General features: G+C 40.3%; 1 protein-coding gene across 1 annotated transcript in view; it reads right to left on the bottom strand.

The window, feature by feature from the left end:
• Nucleotides 1-15,949, bottom strand: part of CAPRIN1 (cell cycle associated protein 1) — a 39,080-nt gene extending 23,131 nt beyond the window's left edge. The window contains exons 1-4 of the mRNA XM_037040485.1: nucleotides 15,747-15,949; nucleotides 14,950-15,159; nucleotides 1,971-2,033; nucleotides 1,775-1,861 (exon numbers count right to left, since the gene is read on the bottom strand). Coding sequence (XP_036896380.1) covers nucleotides 1,775-1,861; nucleotides 1,971-2,033; nucleotides 14,950-15,159 — 360 coding nt within the window. The 5' untranslated portion in view covers nucleotides 15,747-15,949. The remainder of the gene's footprint in view (nucleotides 1-1,774; nucleotides 1,862-1,970; nucleotides 2,034-14,949; nucleotides 15,160-15,746) is intronic.
• Nucleotides 15,950-18,859: the final 2,910 nt, after the last annotated feature.

The raw sequence follows: 18,859 nt of genomic DNA, 5'->3' as shown, positions 1-18,859 counted from the left end.
ATGGTAGCAAAGGGCAGTAAATTAAACAGTATCGTAGCCATAGATAGCAAGCAAATACATATTAACAGAAAGATGAGATCTCAGGCCAGGGTGGACAAGAAAGCTTTCGGGGGACTGCAATTTTAGGGTAGAAAGGTCTAAATTTATAGGCAGCCAGAGAAAAGAAGCACTGTAGAAAGAGAGGCAGAAATATGAAATAAAATCAAGAAAGCAAAAGCAAAAAGATAATAAAGAGCCCTGGCTGGTGTAGCTCAGTGGATTGAACACAGGCCTGCAAACCAGAGGCTCGCGGTTTGATTCCCAGTCAGGGCACATGCCTGGGCTGCAGGCCAGTTCCCAGCAGGGGGCACATGAGAGGCAACCATACATTTGTATTTCTCTCCCTCACTCCTTCCCTTCTCCTCTAAAGATAAATAAATAAAATCTTTAACCAAAAAAAAAAAAAAAAAGATAAGAAAGCCACTTCAAATGAAATAAGAAGTTCAAGTACGGAAGAATACAAAAATTAGAATAGGTAGGCTAAAGCTAGGTTTAAAGAAGCTCTTGAACGCTGAACAAAAAAAAGTGTTCAATAATTGTGGCAAGTACAATAAAGGATCACAGTTAAACCAAAGGACTGCCAATGAAGTTAAAGACTTAGTGAAAAGTTTCTAAAAACACCAGTGTTAAAATAGAAGCAAAGGAGGATACACGCATTGCCATTCACATAGCCTCAGAAGTGAATTCTTGATTCAACTGCATAGCTTCAGAAAGAGACAGTGGGCAGGGTTCCTCAAGCCTGAGGTCTGACCTAAGCTAAGGGGAACAAATTCCTACTTCAGTACAAATTTCCTTTTACTTTTAAAGATAATATCAGTATTTTCCACCTTTAGTCAAATCTAGGTAAGTAGCTATATTATGTGCATAAAATATACTAATTATGCATCAAATACCACTCCAAGCACAACCCTGTGAGGTAGGTGCTATTATCATTATTGCCATTTTACAAATTCGAAAACAGAATGAGACCCTCTCCCCCTTCTCCTCCCCCACATCTCATCTTTCTCTATCCTATTCAGTAAAAATAGCAGAATCAAGGTTCAAACCAGGAAGTCTGGTTGCAGAATCAGAACTTCTAATCTCAGTATTGCACTCTCATCACATAATAAACTGTTTATTCATTTCACCAAATCACAGACAACTTTGTATTCTAATGTTAGCCTTCCTCCAAATAAGCTAACACTAATTGAGAAGGACATTTTATGGTCTCGGCTGAACAAATTATTTGACTCTGTATTTAATTTTTGTCCTGTTCTCTAAGGGTTTTGTCATATCAAAAGATGTTTGGGAAAAACACACTACTTTTTGAGTCAAGAGCAATGCATCAGTCTGCCACATCCCCTAAAAGCCCTAATGGAAAGAATAGTTACCAACTATGTAACTGAACCTATTTTCAGATAGTTAATGGAACTGTAAGACAGTCATTAAGCACAGAGGAATATATAAAAAGTAAATGACTACCATGTTTTACCCATTTTTTAAACCAATGAGAAGAACCTTGAGGTAACTACTATATGTTTGTCATATCTGAAAGCCAGTCCTTTTAAAATGCATCTTTCACCTGTTTAACTTTACAGAATGCAAAGGCATCTTAGATACAATTGGATCCAAACCTCTCACCTTAAAGAGTTTATCAATAGTAATGCAAGGACTAAAACTGCAAAAAAAAACAACAAAATTTTCTGCCTCTCTTATTTAAAATACTTCATAAACACATACACCACTTTTAACTTACGTCTTGACTTAATGCCATGAAACTCCTCTGTAATTCTTTTGCAAACTCCAAGTTATTTGTGACTTCCTGGTACTTAGATACAGCATCCTAAAATAACAAACACAGAACACAACTTTATTGGAAACATAAACACAACATTAATTTTCTTGTTAAAAATAGTGAACATAAAATTTTAAATAAAATGCGGCATCTTTACCAGCTGGTCTTGATTAAGCCTTTCACCTTTGTTCATTCGCTCCTGGTAATCATCAAGCTTGCCCTATATTAAAAAACAGAAATTAAATTCCATACTGCAACCATATACCAACTTAAAATAACAAAACCCACATAATCCTAAATTTGTCTCAAATCTTGCCCTAAATATATACTCCAGTTAGAACATAAAATAACTTAATAGTGAGCTAAAAATGATTTTAAGTACTCTAGCCACTGCTAAATGATTACCAAATATTTTATTATAAGCCAATGATACAACATTGCTCATTTGTTAGGTTTCTTTTTTAAAAAAATTAGGCATCAGTGGACCCAGGCCCACGGTCCCTCCATCCCCAGGGGTGAGAGACGCAACGTGGCTATGATGCTGCTTATATTCAAGTGAGCCTATCAGACATTTTATAACGTGTTAAAAATTTACGTCACTCCCTCCCCCTACCAAAGAATTCACATGACTGATATAAATATTGTGTATTTCCTGAAAAAAATAAAAAACCCATGTGTTTATTGTCTTTGATGTGCCTTATCCATTTCTCTTGAACGACATGAGATACTTCAGGCCATCACATCACCTGTGGGGAGTACACTAGTCAACGGCTCTCCTTTAGTATTTTCTCAAAAATGGAATTAAATGCACAAATGGGGGCATAAAATTAACCCCTGGGCATGGTTTTTTTGCTAAGATGAAAACTCCGTAGGTGTCCCAGGCTACTACCATTCAGTAAGACCCCAGAGAAGCGATATTCAGGTAATGCAACACAGTCAAGAATTCAGTTATGGTTTTATGGGTCAAAGGAGAGTAAGAAGAAATCTAAGTTAAGGAAATTTTATAAATAACCACAATAAATTATAAACATATGTAGTTCCTTACCAATGGCAATAAAATTAACCAAGAAACAAAATACAAAGAAAGGTTCTTATAAAATGCAATCAGAGGCACAGATACAAGTTTAAAAACAATGTCAATAAGTTGTTTTATATAAAGTACAAAACTTTGAAGTTGTTTTATAAACCCCCCTTAGATCTCTACTTATTCCCTCACCTCTGACCTCTGAACTGTCTTTGTTCATCTACTTTTTTAAAAGGTTAGGCTACTTTTCTTTGAAGAAATAAAAAACTAAACAGGTTAAGATTTGCTTTTAATTGCAACTTAGAACATAACAGTTCTACAGCCAGAATTCCTCTATTTCAAAATATATGGATAATAGAAAATATGACTATAGAAGAACATGAAATTTAGTGTTAGTACATCATTAAAATTCTGAGCTAAATACTGGGCAAAAGAAAAACTGCTACTAACTTATACCTGGCATTCATTATCTTCCCTGTTATGATATCATACATTTTTCATGAAAACTGTTGCCAAACCTAGAAACACAGTAAGTGCACTCTAGATCTCTCACAGGGTAGTTTTATATACCTAGCTTATTCAACTTTATCATTTCATGCCCTGTGAACTTAAAACATATATGCCAATCAAGATGAATGTCAAAATCAAATTCCTAAAAAAAAATGCTTATATACATATGAAAATAAACATGAAAAGATTTTTTTTATTTTTTTTATTTTTTAAAGATTTTATTTACTTATTTATCTTTGAGGGGAAGGAGAGAGGGAGAGAAACATCAGTGTATGGTTGCCTTTCGTGCATCCCCTGCTGGGAGTTGGCCTACAGGGAACTGGCCTGCAACCCAGGCATGTGCCCTGACTGGGAATCGAACTGTGATCCTCTGGTTCGCAGGCCTGGGCTCAATCCACTGAGCTACGCCAGCCAGGGCCTGAAAAGATTTTTTAAATGTTAAGAATTATACCTGAATGGTAGAATTATAGATGGAACTTCCTTTTCCTTTATTATGTACACTTAGACATTCTGCAATGAATATATATATATAGTTAAATAAAAACTTTAATTTCATGCTACATAAAAGAGGTTAAAATTGACACATTTCGGGACAGTGTCAGGACCTTCACCTGTAAGATCCTTAAATTTGAATCTATACCAACCTATAGATTGGTATATAGGGGACAAGCTATTCTGTGACAGAAAAGTTCCAATTCCCTACACCATAGCAAATTTAGCATTCGTCCAACCAACAGGTCTATGGCAGATTACACTGCCCAAAGTCACCGCATCTGCAGTCCTACACTGTGACTCTGGCACTTCCCCATAAGAACTAGTCCAATTTTCCTACCACTGTACTGAAAGGGCTGCAACCAACAAAGTACAGTAAAAGGGCTCCTGTATGACTTGCAAGACTGAGTCATAAAAGCATTGTATCTCTGCTCTCTTTGCTGGACACTAAGAACACTGGCGTTGGAGCCCAAGCCACCATGAGAAGTTCAGTAGCCCTGTGGATGCCATGCTATGAGGAAGCCAAGCCATTCAGAGTGCTCTTGTATAAGAATCCAGTCAGCAATGCTAGTGCTAGAGTCATCCCAGCCCAGGCATCACACATGTGAACAAACAAGCCTGAGTTTACCCAGGTGAGGCCCCAGGTATCGTGGAGCAGAGACACGAACCCGCTGTGTGCCCTGTCTGAATACCTGACAAGGCAGAATCCACATGCATGATAAAATGATGTACTGTAAGTTTTGAAGCAATCTGTCACACAGCAATAACTGGAAACAAGATTAAAAAGGAAATGAGCCCTGGCTGGTATAGCTCAGTAGATTGAGCACAGGCCTGCGACCCAGAGAATCGAGGTTCGATTCCCATTCAGGGCACATGCCTGGGTTGCAGGCCGGTTCCCTGCAGGCCAACTCCCAGCAGGGGACACACGAAAGGCAACCATACATTGATGTTTCTCTCCCTCTCCTTCCCCTCTAAAGATAAATAAATAAATAAAATCTTTTTAAAAATTTAAAAAAATAAATAAAAAGGAAATGAAAAGGGAAAGCAGTTACTATGTGAAACTCAGCTTCAATATAAATCTTCATGGAATACATCAACAGAAAGTATGTAAAATGACCTTCTGGGCAGTCAAAATAAAGATCTATAATTTTATTAAAGCTCATACATCAATTTATTGTGATTTTTATATTACTGTAATATGTTTCTAATTTTTCATAATTTAAGAGCCATGATTTTTCAATGCAGAAGAAATGCTAAAAACACCAAAAGAAATGAGTTTGAGGGAAAAAAATGTTCAAAAGTCATGATATGACTGAAAAATCCCAAGGATCTTTAACAAGGGGTCTTCAAAAAGTATATCAGTTCTTTATTCCTGGAGAGTTGAACTGATGCCTCTGAAGGCATCCAATCAAAACATGTAGTTAGTCAAATGAATGGAAATTAGGTCCTGTGAAATATTTTTCTAATCATAATGAAAAGTTTCATCATAGCTTTATGTTTGTTACTCTGTAGCTGTTAACACTATCCTGCAGTTACAACTATCCTATCCCCTTGTCCTTGGGTCAGGAAAGCAAGATCCTGGTTCTGGTCAGAAGTTCCTAATAATAACAACTGGTACCCTGGTACCAATAATAATTGGAACTGAAAGCACCTCTGCTCACTGTTACATCCATCCAATTAGATCCCCACATAGTGGAGACCCTATGGTGGTCAAGGTCAGTGATTCTCAAAGTGTGATCCCCAACCAGCAACATAAGCCATCACCTAGAAACTTTTACTGGTGTGGGAGCCCGTAATCTGTTTTATTGTGAGAAAGTGTGAGAAACACCCACCAAAGTCAAATACACTGAAATTCTCTTATAGTAGTGAGTCCAGTAGAACGTAGAAATAAATTATTCTAAACCAAACATATTATATGAATTGTGATCTACAAACCTTTATATATCAGCCTCCATTTGGAAATAGGTTGCTTAAAAGCTCAACTTTAAACACAGAAAACTTGTTGAATGGTGGTTTCCTAGACCAGCTTATAAATCTATTTAACCTATTAATTACTTGCGTAAGATCCATATATGATCTGAACACCTTCCAATCGTAAGTAATACTTTTATTAAATCTCGCACTGTGAGCGACAGTTCCTGAAGTTTGGAGTACATTATGGTTAAACTCATTGGTGAATGCCGAATTCTGCACTGGAAACAAAGAGCCTCTAGGACAATCAATTGGTCTAACTTTCTACTCTTCAAAATTAAGGGCAGCATGCAATCCCAGCTCACTCCTAAGTAGCTTTAAGAGATAAGAAAGAGGATGTGGTATCTGCACTGGTCCCAATACTCAGTTTGCCAAATCTCTGAAAGAGTAGACTACTCAGAGACAAATGACACCATCGCTAACAGGCTCATTCCCATGATCACATCCTATTCAAATGGCTTAAGTCAAGTCCAAGTAGAAAAATTGTCCACTTGGGGCTAAAATTTGCAGTATAAACTAAATCGATATACACTGTAAATAAGGACTTACTTGTCACATTGGCTGAACCAACTTATTAACGCCAATAAAAATAGAGGGACAAAGATAAAAGTGCTCCAGACAAACAGCTATTTTTCTTCCCAGCACAGTTACCTAACACATACTGTTAATGCTGTCGATAAACTGGTCATCCACATAAAATATAAAGCATTAATTTTATGAAGACTGGAGCAGTTTTCCTAGCATTAACAAGATAACTTCATCAGAAAGCCCACCATAACACTGATAACAAAAACCTGCCCTGTTAGATTCTATCTTGAAATACCTATCTTGAAATTCAGTTTAGGGTTTCTTTTTCAACTACTGAGTGTCCAGAGTGTATTAAAAATTCATTTACAGCCTCACATGTGAACAAAATAAAAATCAGGTCATCAGCCAGATTATCCAGAGACTCTGAAGGAGAACCATCGGATAGAGGTATGACTACAGAAGTAAATGTCAAGACACTCTACAGCTGCGTGGTACTAAGAAACAGTTACCCCAGCAAGTGCTGCCCAGTCCCACTCTATCTTGTTTCTTCAGCACTTGCAGTAATAGTTGACACTCTGTGACAGACACCCAAATTTAAAGCAGTGGTAGCTACCCCGACCAGGGAAGCACTACTATCGATCATATTTCACCTAACTGGAAACCGAGAGAGCAATTAAACATCAGGTGATAAATCCCAGCAAAATCATTTGTGCTGCAACACACCTGTCCCCCTTCACAATGCCACTCCAGATTCCAGCCGATGCTACATTTCCTCTGGGCCCGACTGATGCTGTTCTCCTCCTCTCCCTTCTCCACAGAACAATTATTTTGCTGAATCACAGTACACCTATATCTTCCACTCTTCCCAAAGATTTTTTTCATCACCACCAAAGTTACTTCATTAGAATGTTTTTAAAAAATTAAATCCCGTACCATGAGGATGCCAGAAGATAAGTATCTAAAACAGCTGTCCTCCTCCTAAGCGTTCCTTCCTTCCTATTATATCCAACAAATTCCTTGAGTGAGTCCTTTAAAAAGACATTTTTAAATTATACAAATAAAAATAGGAAAGAGGTAAGAGACTAAAAAAGAATAATTAAAAATTATTCAACTAGACAACTGTAAACAGTCATAATAACGAAGATTAGAATGAGACAACACCTGAAATTTTGGCTATCCAGGCAACTATGTAAATCCTGTTCTCAATTAAGATCTCCAAAGTGGGACAGAACATGTACTTAACTTTAAAATGAAGCCTAAAATAACAAAACTAGTGAGAGCTTTAAATTTTGTCTTCAGTCAAATAAATCACTTCTACAGTACTAAAAGAACTTGTAGAAAGAAAATACAAAATCAAAAAATAAAGATTTCTTTTCCTCTCAATTCTCCATAATGTTCAGTGGCCTTTCTAGATACTGTTTCAAGTCCCCATTTCTAACATGCCCTGTTTTTCCCCTAGAAACATTAGCTCTGACTCTGCCTACATAATGGTAGGCAGCTGACTCTGCCTCCTGTCTACCCTCCACCAATTTAACTGAGAATTAGCGGCTAGTAAAATTCACAAAAGTCAGAGATAGTAAGAAACATTTTCTCACTTTTTAAAAGAACAGTAGAGAGCACTTAGTACAATCCATGGATGATCCTTAATAGCTATCTTCAAGTGCTGGAAGCCTTCTCAAGCAGCAGAAGTCTTGAGTTGTTCCGGGTAAACCAACTACGTATTTAAGAGTGGTGGTGTGACACAAACATTAAGAACTTGTCCAAAAACGAAACTTGCACTGAGAAATGAGCATTCTACCAGGTCCAGGAGACTGCTTAGTGCAGAAGCTCAATGAACACCTACCTCTACTCAGAATTCGGAATGTTTTAACAGTAGGAACAATAAAAGGATGCTAAATTAGATGTTATCTAAGGTCCCACCACTAAGATAATTTTTCAAGCAGATGAGTAACCAGGAGTTTAATCTGACAAGACTTTTGCCCAACTGAGAAGGAAAAACAAGATAAAAGATAATCCTGTAAAAACTTATTCCTCATCCAAGGCTATAATTATGCAGTGAAGTCTAAATGAATGGAAGCAGCTAGTAGGAAAATGAAAAGTATAATATTAAAAAGAGTTCCAGCATCACTTACTTTGAATTATATTTTTGAAAGTTTAAAGCTGCCCTGGCTGGTGTGGTTCAGTGGATTGAGCATGGGCCTGCAAACCAAAGGGCCTCAGGTTGGATTCCCAGTCACGGCACATGCCTGGGTTGCGGGCCAGGTCCCCAGTGTGGGGTGAATGAGAGGCAATCACACACTGATGTTTCTCTCCCTCTCTTTCTCCCTCCCTTCCTCTCTCTCTGAAAATAAATAAGTAAAATCTTTAAAAATAAATAAATAGAAGTTCAAAGCTTGTGCCTTTGAAAAACAAATGATCATTCATAATTTTAACAGGTGTCTTTTGAATTATTAGTTGTTTTAACCAAGCTACTCATTAAAGTAATTCAGTACAAAGGAATGATATTTATACACTCTGTTGGGAATTCAATGTAAAAAAGGTGTGAATTGGAATTCATTTAAAAAGTTTTTTCCCAATGAGTAAAGTATATTTCAGTTATTTCTGTTTGGATAACAGCATTAAGTGGAATGCAGTAACATTTCTAGCAATTTTTAACTGTGCAAATACCAAGAATCATCAATGTTCTCCCCTTCCTAAGGTTATTCACAAATATTGCTTACACTACCTAGATTTTAAAGTGTGTTCTACTGGCCTACTCATTAACTCTACTGAGAGGAAAAGAGGGAAGAGAGGGAAGAGAGGGAAGGAGGGAGGGAGGGAGGAAAAGAGAACCAAAATCCTCCAAGAAAAATTCCACTTTAATTAAAAAAACAAGTAAATATCTCCATACAAAGAACATTTTCCCTTCACTGATTAATCCATTTTAACAGAGTTTTGCAGGTGAAGATACAATATGTCTATGCAAGGATTTAGTCAAACTAGCAAATATTTAACATACACCACGTGTAAGGCACAGTATGTCAATAGCCTCTGCCTTGTATAAGCTTAATACCTACTTTGAAAAACACATAAGGTAAGAACATAAGGCACTATAAAAATGTCAAAGTATACAGACAATAGGTAGCACAGGAAGTGAAAGGAAACAGACTACTTTAGTTGAGCATGGTCAAGAAGCACACCTTCCCATTTCCTCAGGAAATAAGAAATTCTGAATTCTGCCCAATAACGTTTCTTTTATCTCTGTTTTTACACTCATGTTCTACCCAACAAAAGCACTGGTATAGGTAGTGAAGAAAAATTTTTAAAATATGCAGAAGCCATCACTTTGGCTACTCCTCACATTCTTCTCTACAACATACATACCACTCATTTCCCCCCAGAAAAAAAGGTCCACTTACTAACAATTATCCAGAAGTTTGAAATACAAGAATTAAGATAGAAGGGTTGACACACCTCCTACTCCTTTCTACTGGGTATGCTTTCCCCAAATTTTCTGGTCTACAACATGCCAAGTTTGAGTAGAGAGTGGCAAATGTACATTTGGAGCTTACCTACGCATAAAGAGAAACTTCAGAGTTTAAACTTTAAAATTCATTTCATTACAACACAGATATCCCAACAACACAGGATGTTCCCTAGACTGCTAGTCTGAGGACCCCATTATCTGGACAGCCTACGAACACAAAATTAACAATGACACATTGATAAAGGTCTAACAGTGAAGAAATGAGAAGCTTCTTTTGCTTTGGGCTTTTTAAAACAAAAGAACTCTAATATTAAAGAATGTGATGTAAAAAGCTTCACATGGTCTACAGGATCAGCCTAAATATGAAAAATTACACTTACATTGCAGAGTTATTACAAATTCTAATTATCCCCATAAAATATTACGAGAGATCTTGGGATTCACCCATTTAAACCAGGTCATTTCACAGGAGCACCTCAATTTCCTCTTCTGTAAAATGAATTAAATTTTAAGACGGCTTTAAGCCAGGGGTGTTGAACTCATTTTCACCAGGGGCCACATCAGCCTTGCAACTGCCTTCAAAGGGCCGAATGTCATTTTAGGACAGTATAAATGTAACTACTCCTTAACTAGGGGCAAGGAGCTTGGCACTGCCACTGGGTTGAAACAAGGTGCCGGGCGGATAAAATAATGTGGAGGGCCAGATTCGGCCCAAGGGCCTTGCGTTTTTCACCTGTGCTTTAAGCTCTCAAAAAAGTCTTAGGTTCTCTGAACGGTATGGTAATAAACTTAAGGCCATGCTGTTTTAGTTTACCATTTTGCAAGTACTTAGTAATTTTTTAAAAGATAAAACAATACCAAACAAATCTTCATCTAATTCTAAATGTAAACTAAGAAATTACTTAAAAGTATGACAAGTTGTATGCTTAATCTCTAAGTCACACAAAATTTATTCCTATACAAACATTTGCCACATGGATATTAGCCTAGCAGAGGTGTCTAACCTTTTAGTGTCTCTGGGCCACACGGGAAGAAGAGCTGTCTTGGGCCACTTATTAAATACAACTGGAACACACTACCACAAGAGGATCTCATAACGTTTTAAGTAAATTTACAATTTTATGCTGAGCTGCATTCACAGACATCCTGGGTCTCATGCGGCCCATGGACTGCCGGTTGAATGCCCCTAGAAAATAACATGGCCAGGTAAAAACAATCCATTTTCACTGTAATACTTAGGATTCTACCCTCATCCCAGGAAAAGGTACCCCTATTATCACATGAGGGACTTCACATTCTTTTCCTCTTTAAATTGCAATTTAAATATTTCCCCATGGGCAAGTGCATTCGCATTCAGAAGAGTGCACACAACGCACATGCACACACGCACACAGAGGGAAACAACTTAAGCATTGTAAATGCTTTTTCATCTGTGACAAGGTGAATGCAAAACAAAGTAATCTTGCCCTCTGCATTGCAGAAGAATAGTTCATGTAATCAATGGAGAGCTAACACATCAGAGATTTTAACTGTCAAGAAAAACTTCTGCTATTTTTATTTCAAATACTTAAAGAAATTCTGTACAATAGCTACACTAAAAATTCTAATGAAAAGTATATGCACTGCTCTGGAAAGAAATGTTATCCTCTCTAATACCAAAAACATAATTTTTCTGAATAATATTAATGCAAAGTATAAAGATCAAGAAGACTTTAAGGAGCAGTACGAAAAACAGTACACTTGGACTAATACATCTGGTCACTACTGGCTACAAAGATGGCAGGCTGTCTTGCAAGAGAACACTGGTGAATCTTTTCTCCTACCAAAGTCACTGGTGTCTAAATCTATTATACTTACAAAGTGTATAACAACTGTAAAATGTCATCTATTAAAACAACCCTTTGTTCTGCATAAGATCTGATTACATCTTACCATATAAATGAGTTCTCTTCAGTTTAAATTAAGACTTGATTTCAAAATATCTTACATTGCCTAGGGCCCAGTTTTATATCAACAAACTGGTGAAAACTAGGCAATCACTCAACTCATTATTTATACTTTAATCAGTTTGAAGATTTGTAAGTGGAGTTTTACACTAGATTATTTTTATTACAGATGTCTTTCCTCTCTCTGCCAAACACCCATGCAGTCTTTATAAGCCCAAATTTTGAAAACTACCAGGTCATTTAGTTGCATTACATAATAGGATCTTATTTCATCAATGTTAAGCATATTCTCAATGAACAGATGCTTAGCTTTCCTCATAGGACTGGACTTACTAGAAAACTAACAAATAGCTTTCTTTTTAAAATAAAGTGAAATAAAGTTATTGCAACTCTATGCCACAAAATGATACTACATTATCTAGCAGTAATTTTTGTCAGAATACTTCATTTTAGAACACATGACAAAAGCATTTTGAAATTCAGCTCAAATATAAGTTGCTAAGTGGACTGAAATAAAAAGAAATCCAATTATACACAGTAACTTACTTCATCCCATAACAGTTTCTAGAAAGGTACAAAACCAATTTGTAAAGTAAATCCTATTTTAGGTGTATTAAAAGTGCTCACTCACTACTGAAAAATGAATCAGCCCTGGCCGGTGTGGCTCAGTTGGTTGGAGCGCTGTCCCGCAACTGAAAGGTTGAGGGTTCAATTCCCGGTCAGGGCACATACCTAGGTTGTGGGTTCGATCCCTGGTCCGGATGTGTAAGGGAGGCAACCAATCGATGCTTCTCTCTCGCATCGATGTTTCTCTTTCTCCCTTCCTCTCTCTCTCTAAAAAGCAATGAAAAAAATAAATGTCCTCGGTTGATTTTAAAAAAAAATGAATCAGTTAAGGTCCTTCCATACAACAAATCATCAAGATACCAGGAAAAAAGCCTTGAGTTTCTCAAAAAGTAAACTTCTAGTTTTAATAGTAATTAAGCTACATCAGTACTTCCAACTTATCCATTTAAATATAGTATTTAGTAATACAAACCTATGTAACTGAACCATGACCTGCCATGGTTCAGGTACTCCTAAAAGCTTATAAACTACATTTCTATTTTCCACGAATATTCTTGAACAGTAGACACTAACTAGACTCATCTCACAACTAAGCTGCTCATCTGTACCTGACTGTATACCAACACCTTTAAAGAATTACTTTTCAGTCATTAAAATATAAATGTATACTTAAAATATTACTCCATTAATATTTATTTTCTGATTCCTATCCTAAAAGAACAGAGATTTCCTAGGAATTCTGAAATCATTCAAGTAACAACCAGATTGACAGGTTTATCGTTTTAAGAGGTTTTTAAAAAATACCTAAGTCTTAATTTCAAATAGAGCAACAAAAACTAAATCAGATGGCAGACTCACTTATAATGGCCTTGACCATGCTTATTCTATTACATATTTAAATGTAGGTACTTTATAATCAAATTACTTTTGTTGCCTAGTTGATACTGATAAGTCTATTATTGTAATCATTTATAATAAACTATGCTTGTTGATCAAAATAATGGATGAGAAAAAAGGTAGAAATCCACAATTAGCATCTTTCAATTTCAAATAAAGAAATTCAATTCCCAATACAGAAGTATCAAACCTAAAAATGTTTGTTTGAAAACTCAAAAAGGTGAAATGAATATTTAAATGAACCATTAAAATAATTAAGACTTAAATATCATCAGTTTTCTTCAAGTTATTTCCCAAAGCCCAAATTTTGGCCTAAAAATTACCATGTGCCTCAACATCTTAGTAACACAATTAGATGGCTACCTAAATAAACATTTTTAAATGACTTCCTCGAAATTCAACATGTTATAAACGTTTTACTAGAGGCAGACAAGCAAAGTTATCGTATGAAAGTCAATTTTTTTTTTAAGGTAAAAGACAAAAGTTCGCATAATAGTCACTGATGTAATCACCCCATTTTCTGTACTGTTTTGTTTCTCTCTTACCACCTCCAATCTTACTAAGGTTGAATTATTCACTCTGCCTAGACCTTTCCTCTACGTACGTGTACACACTCTCTTTCACAAACACAAACACACACACACACACACACACACACACGTTCCTCTAAAACACTGCCCTGGGCTGAAAGCATAAAACAAAGGCCGACTTGAAGATAAACCTCACGGTGTGACCTAGGGTGGCTAAACATTGAATCCAAAATATTGAGGGTGTGGCTCCATTTTTTTTTTTTTGGATGGGGGCGAGGAAGGCCAGTCGGGGCGGCTGCCTGGTCTCTGGTCTCTGCCCTCCCCCTCTGCTTTCGCTTTGTGCTCACAATGCAGCTCCAGTAAAGCGCTTCCCTCTCCCCGCAGCCGCCGCCATGTTAGTCGCTCTCTCCATGTGCCCTGAGACCCAACGCTCCCCTTGGTGTAACCCACACCCTCTCCCCAACAAATCTCAATCGGTGAGGTCTCCCTCCTCCCTCTTTAGGGTCCCCGAAAGACAAAAAGCCGCAGCAGAATATCTTCTCGGGAACGAGTTGAGCGAGAGGCTCGGGGGCACCTAAACAATTGAAACAAAGAAGGAAACGTAGGAAGCCCATCCGATGGGGGCAGGGGTAGCAACTCGAAGACCCACTCAAAAGGGGATTGATGGGAAAGCAATTCTTGTTTATGACCCTAAATAAATACACTTCTCTCCCAAAGGAGAAGAGGGAACACTGAACAAATCTGAAACACACAGTAACGGAGCGGACAAACCCCACGGCCAGAGGACGCAGACCGCCCCAACACCATGAGGCAGTCAGCTGAACCCTTAGTCCCCACACTGGGATCTCGTTTCTCCCCGGTGGCCCTACTCAAAAGAATTCGGGCCTCGGTAACGGGGAAAACGGCATCACACAGTTAAAGCTAGCGACAGGACAGGTCCCCAACCTTATACACCTCACGCCCAAAGGCCTGGCTCACAGCAGGGGGACAGTAACCACGAGTCCTGGGGGCAGGCCGCGTCCGGGTCAGGTGACGAGCACCTCCCCTAGAAGCCCGCTTTCTGGGCACGAAGCTCCCGTGCAGTGTGGACAACGGGAGTAGAGTGGGGGAGCGATGGAAGGGAAATGCTGGAAACGAAAAGAGTGAAGGATACCGCAGGCAGTGTCGGAGCACCAAACCCTCCCTTCCCCGCCAACTCCTGGCACCTTTTTCTTCTCCAGGTTCCGAAGTTTCTTGTCGATCACCCCGAGAATCTGTTTCATGGCCTCGGTCTGGACAGCGCCGGTGCCGGTTGCGGGGTGCTGAGAAACCGGTGCAGCGGCTCCGGCCCCCGCCTCACTCCCAGAGGAACCCGACGCGGGTGGCGGCCCAGACGACTTGCTGCCGCTTCCGCTGTGGCTGGTGGCCGAGGGCATCTTTGGACCGTAAGAGGAAAGAAGAAAAAGCGGGAGGAAGGACAGGAGCGGCGAGTCAGGCGGCGGACGGGGAGAGACGCGGGACAAAACGCGCAACGAGCGAGAGCCTGCGCGAGCGGGTGGGGGTGGGAACGAGGCCGCGCGCGCCGCGAGGGCAGGAAGGGACAGCAAGCGCGCGCACGACCCGCCAGAGGAGCGCCCGGCCCGGTCTCGCACCGCCCCCGGTCCCGCCCCTCCCCCGCGCGGGCCGCCAGCTCGGCCTACCCGCCCGGGGGCACCGCGGCTCGCGCTAGGGGCGGGGCCTCGCACAGCCGGCCAACTGCCAGTGCAACGGTCTCCGCAGGGGAGGGCCTGCGGACACAGTCGCCTTCCGAGGACGGGAGGGAAGGGAGAGGTCCGGGCTGGGAGGCCGACAAGGGTGGAGAAGGGCACTGGAAATGACTCGGGGGTAGAAGGGGAGGCGGGGGACTTGAGGTTGATCCTATCAAGATCCGCTCCTATTGAAAGTCCAGCCGATCCAGAGGTATAGGACACTAAGGGTAGCAGCCCTCTTCCCAATCAGCGCCTCGGTCCGGGATGGCGCTCACCGTGCGCGCGCGAAGGCCACTGGAGATCTCGAGTGGGCGGCTGAAGGGGCAAGGGTGGCGGTGCGTTCTGGGCAGTGTTGTACGCTCCGTGTGCGCAGGCCGCTTCGCCCCGTCCCCGCTGCACCGAGATCCGCTGCTAGTGAGGTAGAGAGCCGGGAGCAGAAGGGACTTAGCCAGCCAGCCCTCTGGGATGGAGGGGGCGGGGAAAGCGGCGGGCGGGGACCTTCGCTGCTGCTCGGGCTGCCCAGAGCGAACGCCTGTTAGGGAGCCCCACCCCCTCAGCTTCCTACCGGCCCTGCCCAAGTCCCCGCTGTGGGGGGTGGCCGCTCCCCAAAAGTCGGGACAGCCCAGAGGAGGTTTCAGGAGCGATGCCTTGAGTTTTTAATCAAATCGAAGCTAGGGTCCTTCAGGCGAAATCGTTTGACGTCCAAACGGGGACAATAGGTGTCAAGCAGCTGGATCTGAAGCTGGCTGCTGCCGTGTGTAGAGCTCTTACTTGGTGGGGGTGGGGTGGGGTGGCAAAGGTTTCTGCAAGTAAGGAGTGCATGGAGTGGGTGGTGCAATCCCAGCTCCTAGAATTCTGTATGCAAAGCAAGCAAACTCCCACATGCCAAAAGGTCTTAGAAAGACAACTTCCCCCACAAATAATCACCCAGTAACCTAGGAATTCTCTGCAGAACGCGTTGGAAATGAGCAATATACGCCAGACTCATTAAAAGTAATCTTCAGGTACTTTAAGATAACATTTATCCAGTAGGCCTGAGTATTGCAATTTAGACCTTTTTCCTTGATTTAGATGCACCTGAAACTTTTAAGAGAATGATTAATGAAATAAAACAATTTTTTTTTGACCCAAGAGAATTATTCCAGTCTTGTAATTCACCTAGGGTGTGGTTTTGGACAGTGAGCAGAAAATAAACCAAGTGCTGGTAGGAAATGTATTAAAAACCTATAAACAGCAGAAAATTCAGCAACATGATGTATGACAACAGTAAATGACAAACTCCATGAAAAAAGGATTTAGAGAGGGTTCTACCAAATTCACTCCTTTGTAGACTAAAATGAGTAATGCTGGCAACAGTGTATCCTGAGGGAGCCTGGGATGCACTGCAGAGAAACCACTGCAGTCTTCATCAAGATATTTCAGTTAGCTATGAAGTCTGTAGACATTCATTCAAATACTAGTTGAACACCTTACTGTATGTTAAGAACTCTTTAGTGCAAGAAACTGTAAACAAAATAAAAACATCTTCATGGAACTTAATGTTCTACATGGTAAGAAGATAAGTAAATATGTGTCAGATAGTGAAGTGGTAGAAAAAATAGACAGGGTGGACAGGAAAAGCCTTACTGACACTTGAGCTAAGACTGAAGGAAGTGAAGAAGGCCAAGCAGTTATCTTGGAAGAATTTTCTGGGTAGAAAGAACACCAAGGGCCAGGGTCTGAGACCAGAGTGTGTTTGCCGAGTTCTAGGAAGAGCAAGGAGGCAGCAGTGTCTACAACAGAGCAGGAGATGAGGTCAGAGACATGAGAGAGGGCCAGTCTTGTAAATCCTGACAGGCCAATGTAAGGACTTTGGCTTTTGCTGAGTGAAATATGAAGTCACTGCATGCATACTTTTAAGAGGAGGAGTCACATTGTTTTAATCCTCTCAATACTGTATAAAGAATTTACAATAAGTGGCTATTAGAGGTGAGAGGGAGGGTAGAAGAGCAGATACTGGGAGCCCAATTTGGAGGCTGTTGAAATAATACAGCCCAGAGACAGTGGTGGTCAACATCAGTGTGTTATCGTAAATGTGGTGACAGGTGATTGAAAGCTTTATACATTGCGATTGTAGAACCAACAGGGTTTGCCCATTGTATGTTGCATGAGAGAAGTCAAAGCTGACCTAAGATTATTAGGATTTAAGTACCTGAACTATGCTTATTAGCACTTTGCTAAACACTCTGCAAGCCTTGAGGCTAGAACAGAAGATCAGAATTCTTTAGCTTCTTTCAGCTTTTGGTGTACTCAGCCTGACCAGTATCACTATCAGAATCTCAGACTCCAGCCCAGGCCTACTGAATCTTCATTTTAACAAGAACCCCAGCTGATGTATATGCATCCTGGAATTTTTTTTGCTGGGCAGGGGGCAGGGAGGGAGTCATTCCTTCATTCCTTCATTCCTTAGAACTTGACCAGTATCTTTCAGATCAGACATGAAATACTCTATCAGGCATATTTTCCCCAGACCTACAGAATCAAATTCTTGGGGGTGGAGGCGGCAATCTTTGTTATCAAGCCTGTCAGGTGACTCTGATGCACACCCATGTACAAGAACTGTTGACTGGGACACCGCTAACGATTCAGGTTTGAGTTGAGGGCTTGTAATAAGGTGAGAAAGGAAGGCCTCTACTGCCTTTCCTTAACACATTACGACTCAGTAGCAGTTACAAAGGGTAAAGATTCACCGTCTGCTAAATTGGGCTTTTCAAGAGAAAAGAAAGTAGATTGTTAAGAAGTAGAAGGACAGACAACCAAGAGTCTCCTTTGGGGGTTGGTCTCACAGCCCAGTATATATAAAAGCTAGGTTGTACTGCAGTAACAATCTTGAAAGCTCTGTGGCTTAAAAGAGGGATTTGCAGACTATACATAGTCCCTGGGCCAAGTGCCCCTCCATCTGTTTTTGTAAACAAAGGTTTTCTGAGACACAGCCATAGCCCTTTATGTATATATTGTGGCAATTTTTGTGCCACAGGAGAGCAGAGTTGAGTAGTTGTGACAGAGAGAGACAGTATGTACAACACCTAAAATACTGTTTCATTTGTTACAGAAGTTTACCAATCCCTGGCCTAAAACAAGTGATATATACCATCGTGGTTCGCAGAGGCTCTGCTCATACTGGTCACGCAGTACATTCAGGCCAATGGAGCAACCATATTTCAAGTGTTGCTGACTACTGTGCCATAAGGGAAAAGAACTCAAAAGTATGTGGAGTGTCATGTACTTTAGGCTCACACCTCAGTGGCCGGGAAGAGACACGTGACCCTAGCATCCTATTCTAATCAGATGCCCAGATCTGATACCTGTCCTGCTCTCACTTCCTACAATACGACATTCTGATCCCATT

This window comes from Sturnira hondurensis, unplaced genomic scaffold, assembly GCF_014824575.4.
Source record: "Sturnira hondurensis isolate 20B ecotype Veracruz unplaced genomic scaffold, ASM1482457v3 Scaffold0002638, whole genome shotgun sequence".
Lineage (NCBI taxonomy): Eukaryota > Metazoa > Chordata > Mammalia > Chiroptera > Phyllostomidae > Sturnira > Sturnira hondurensis.
This window is presented reverse-complemented; position numbering and strand designations above follow the sequence as displayed.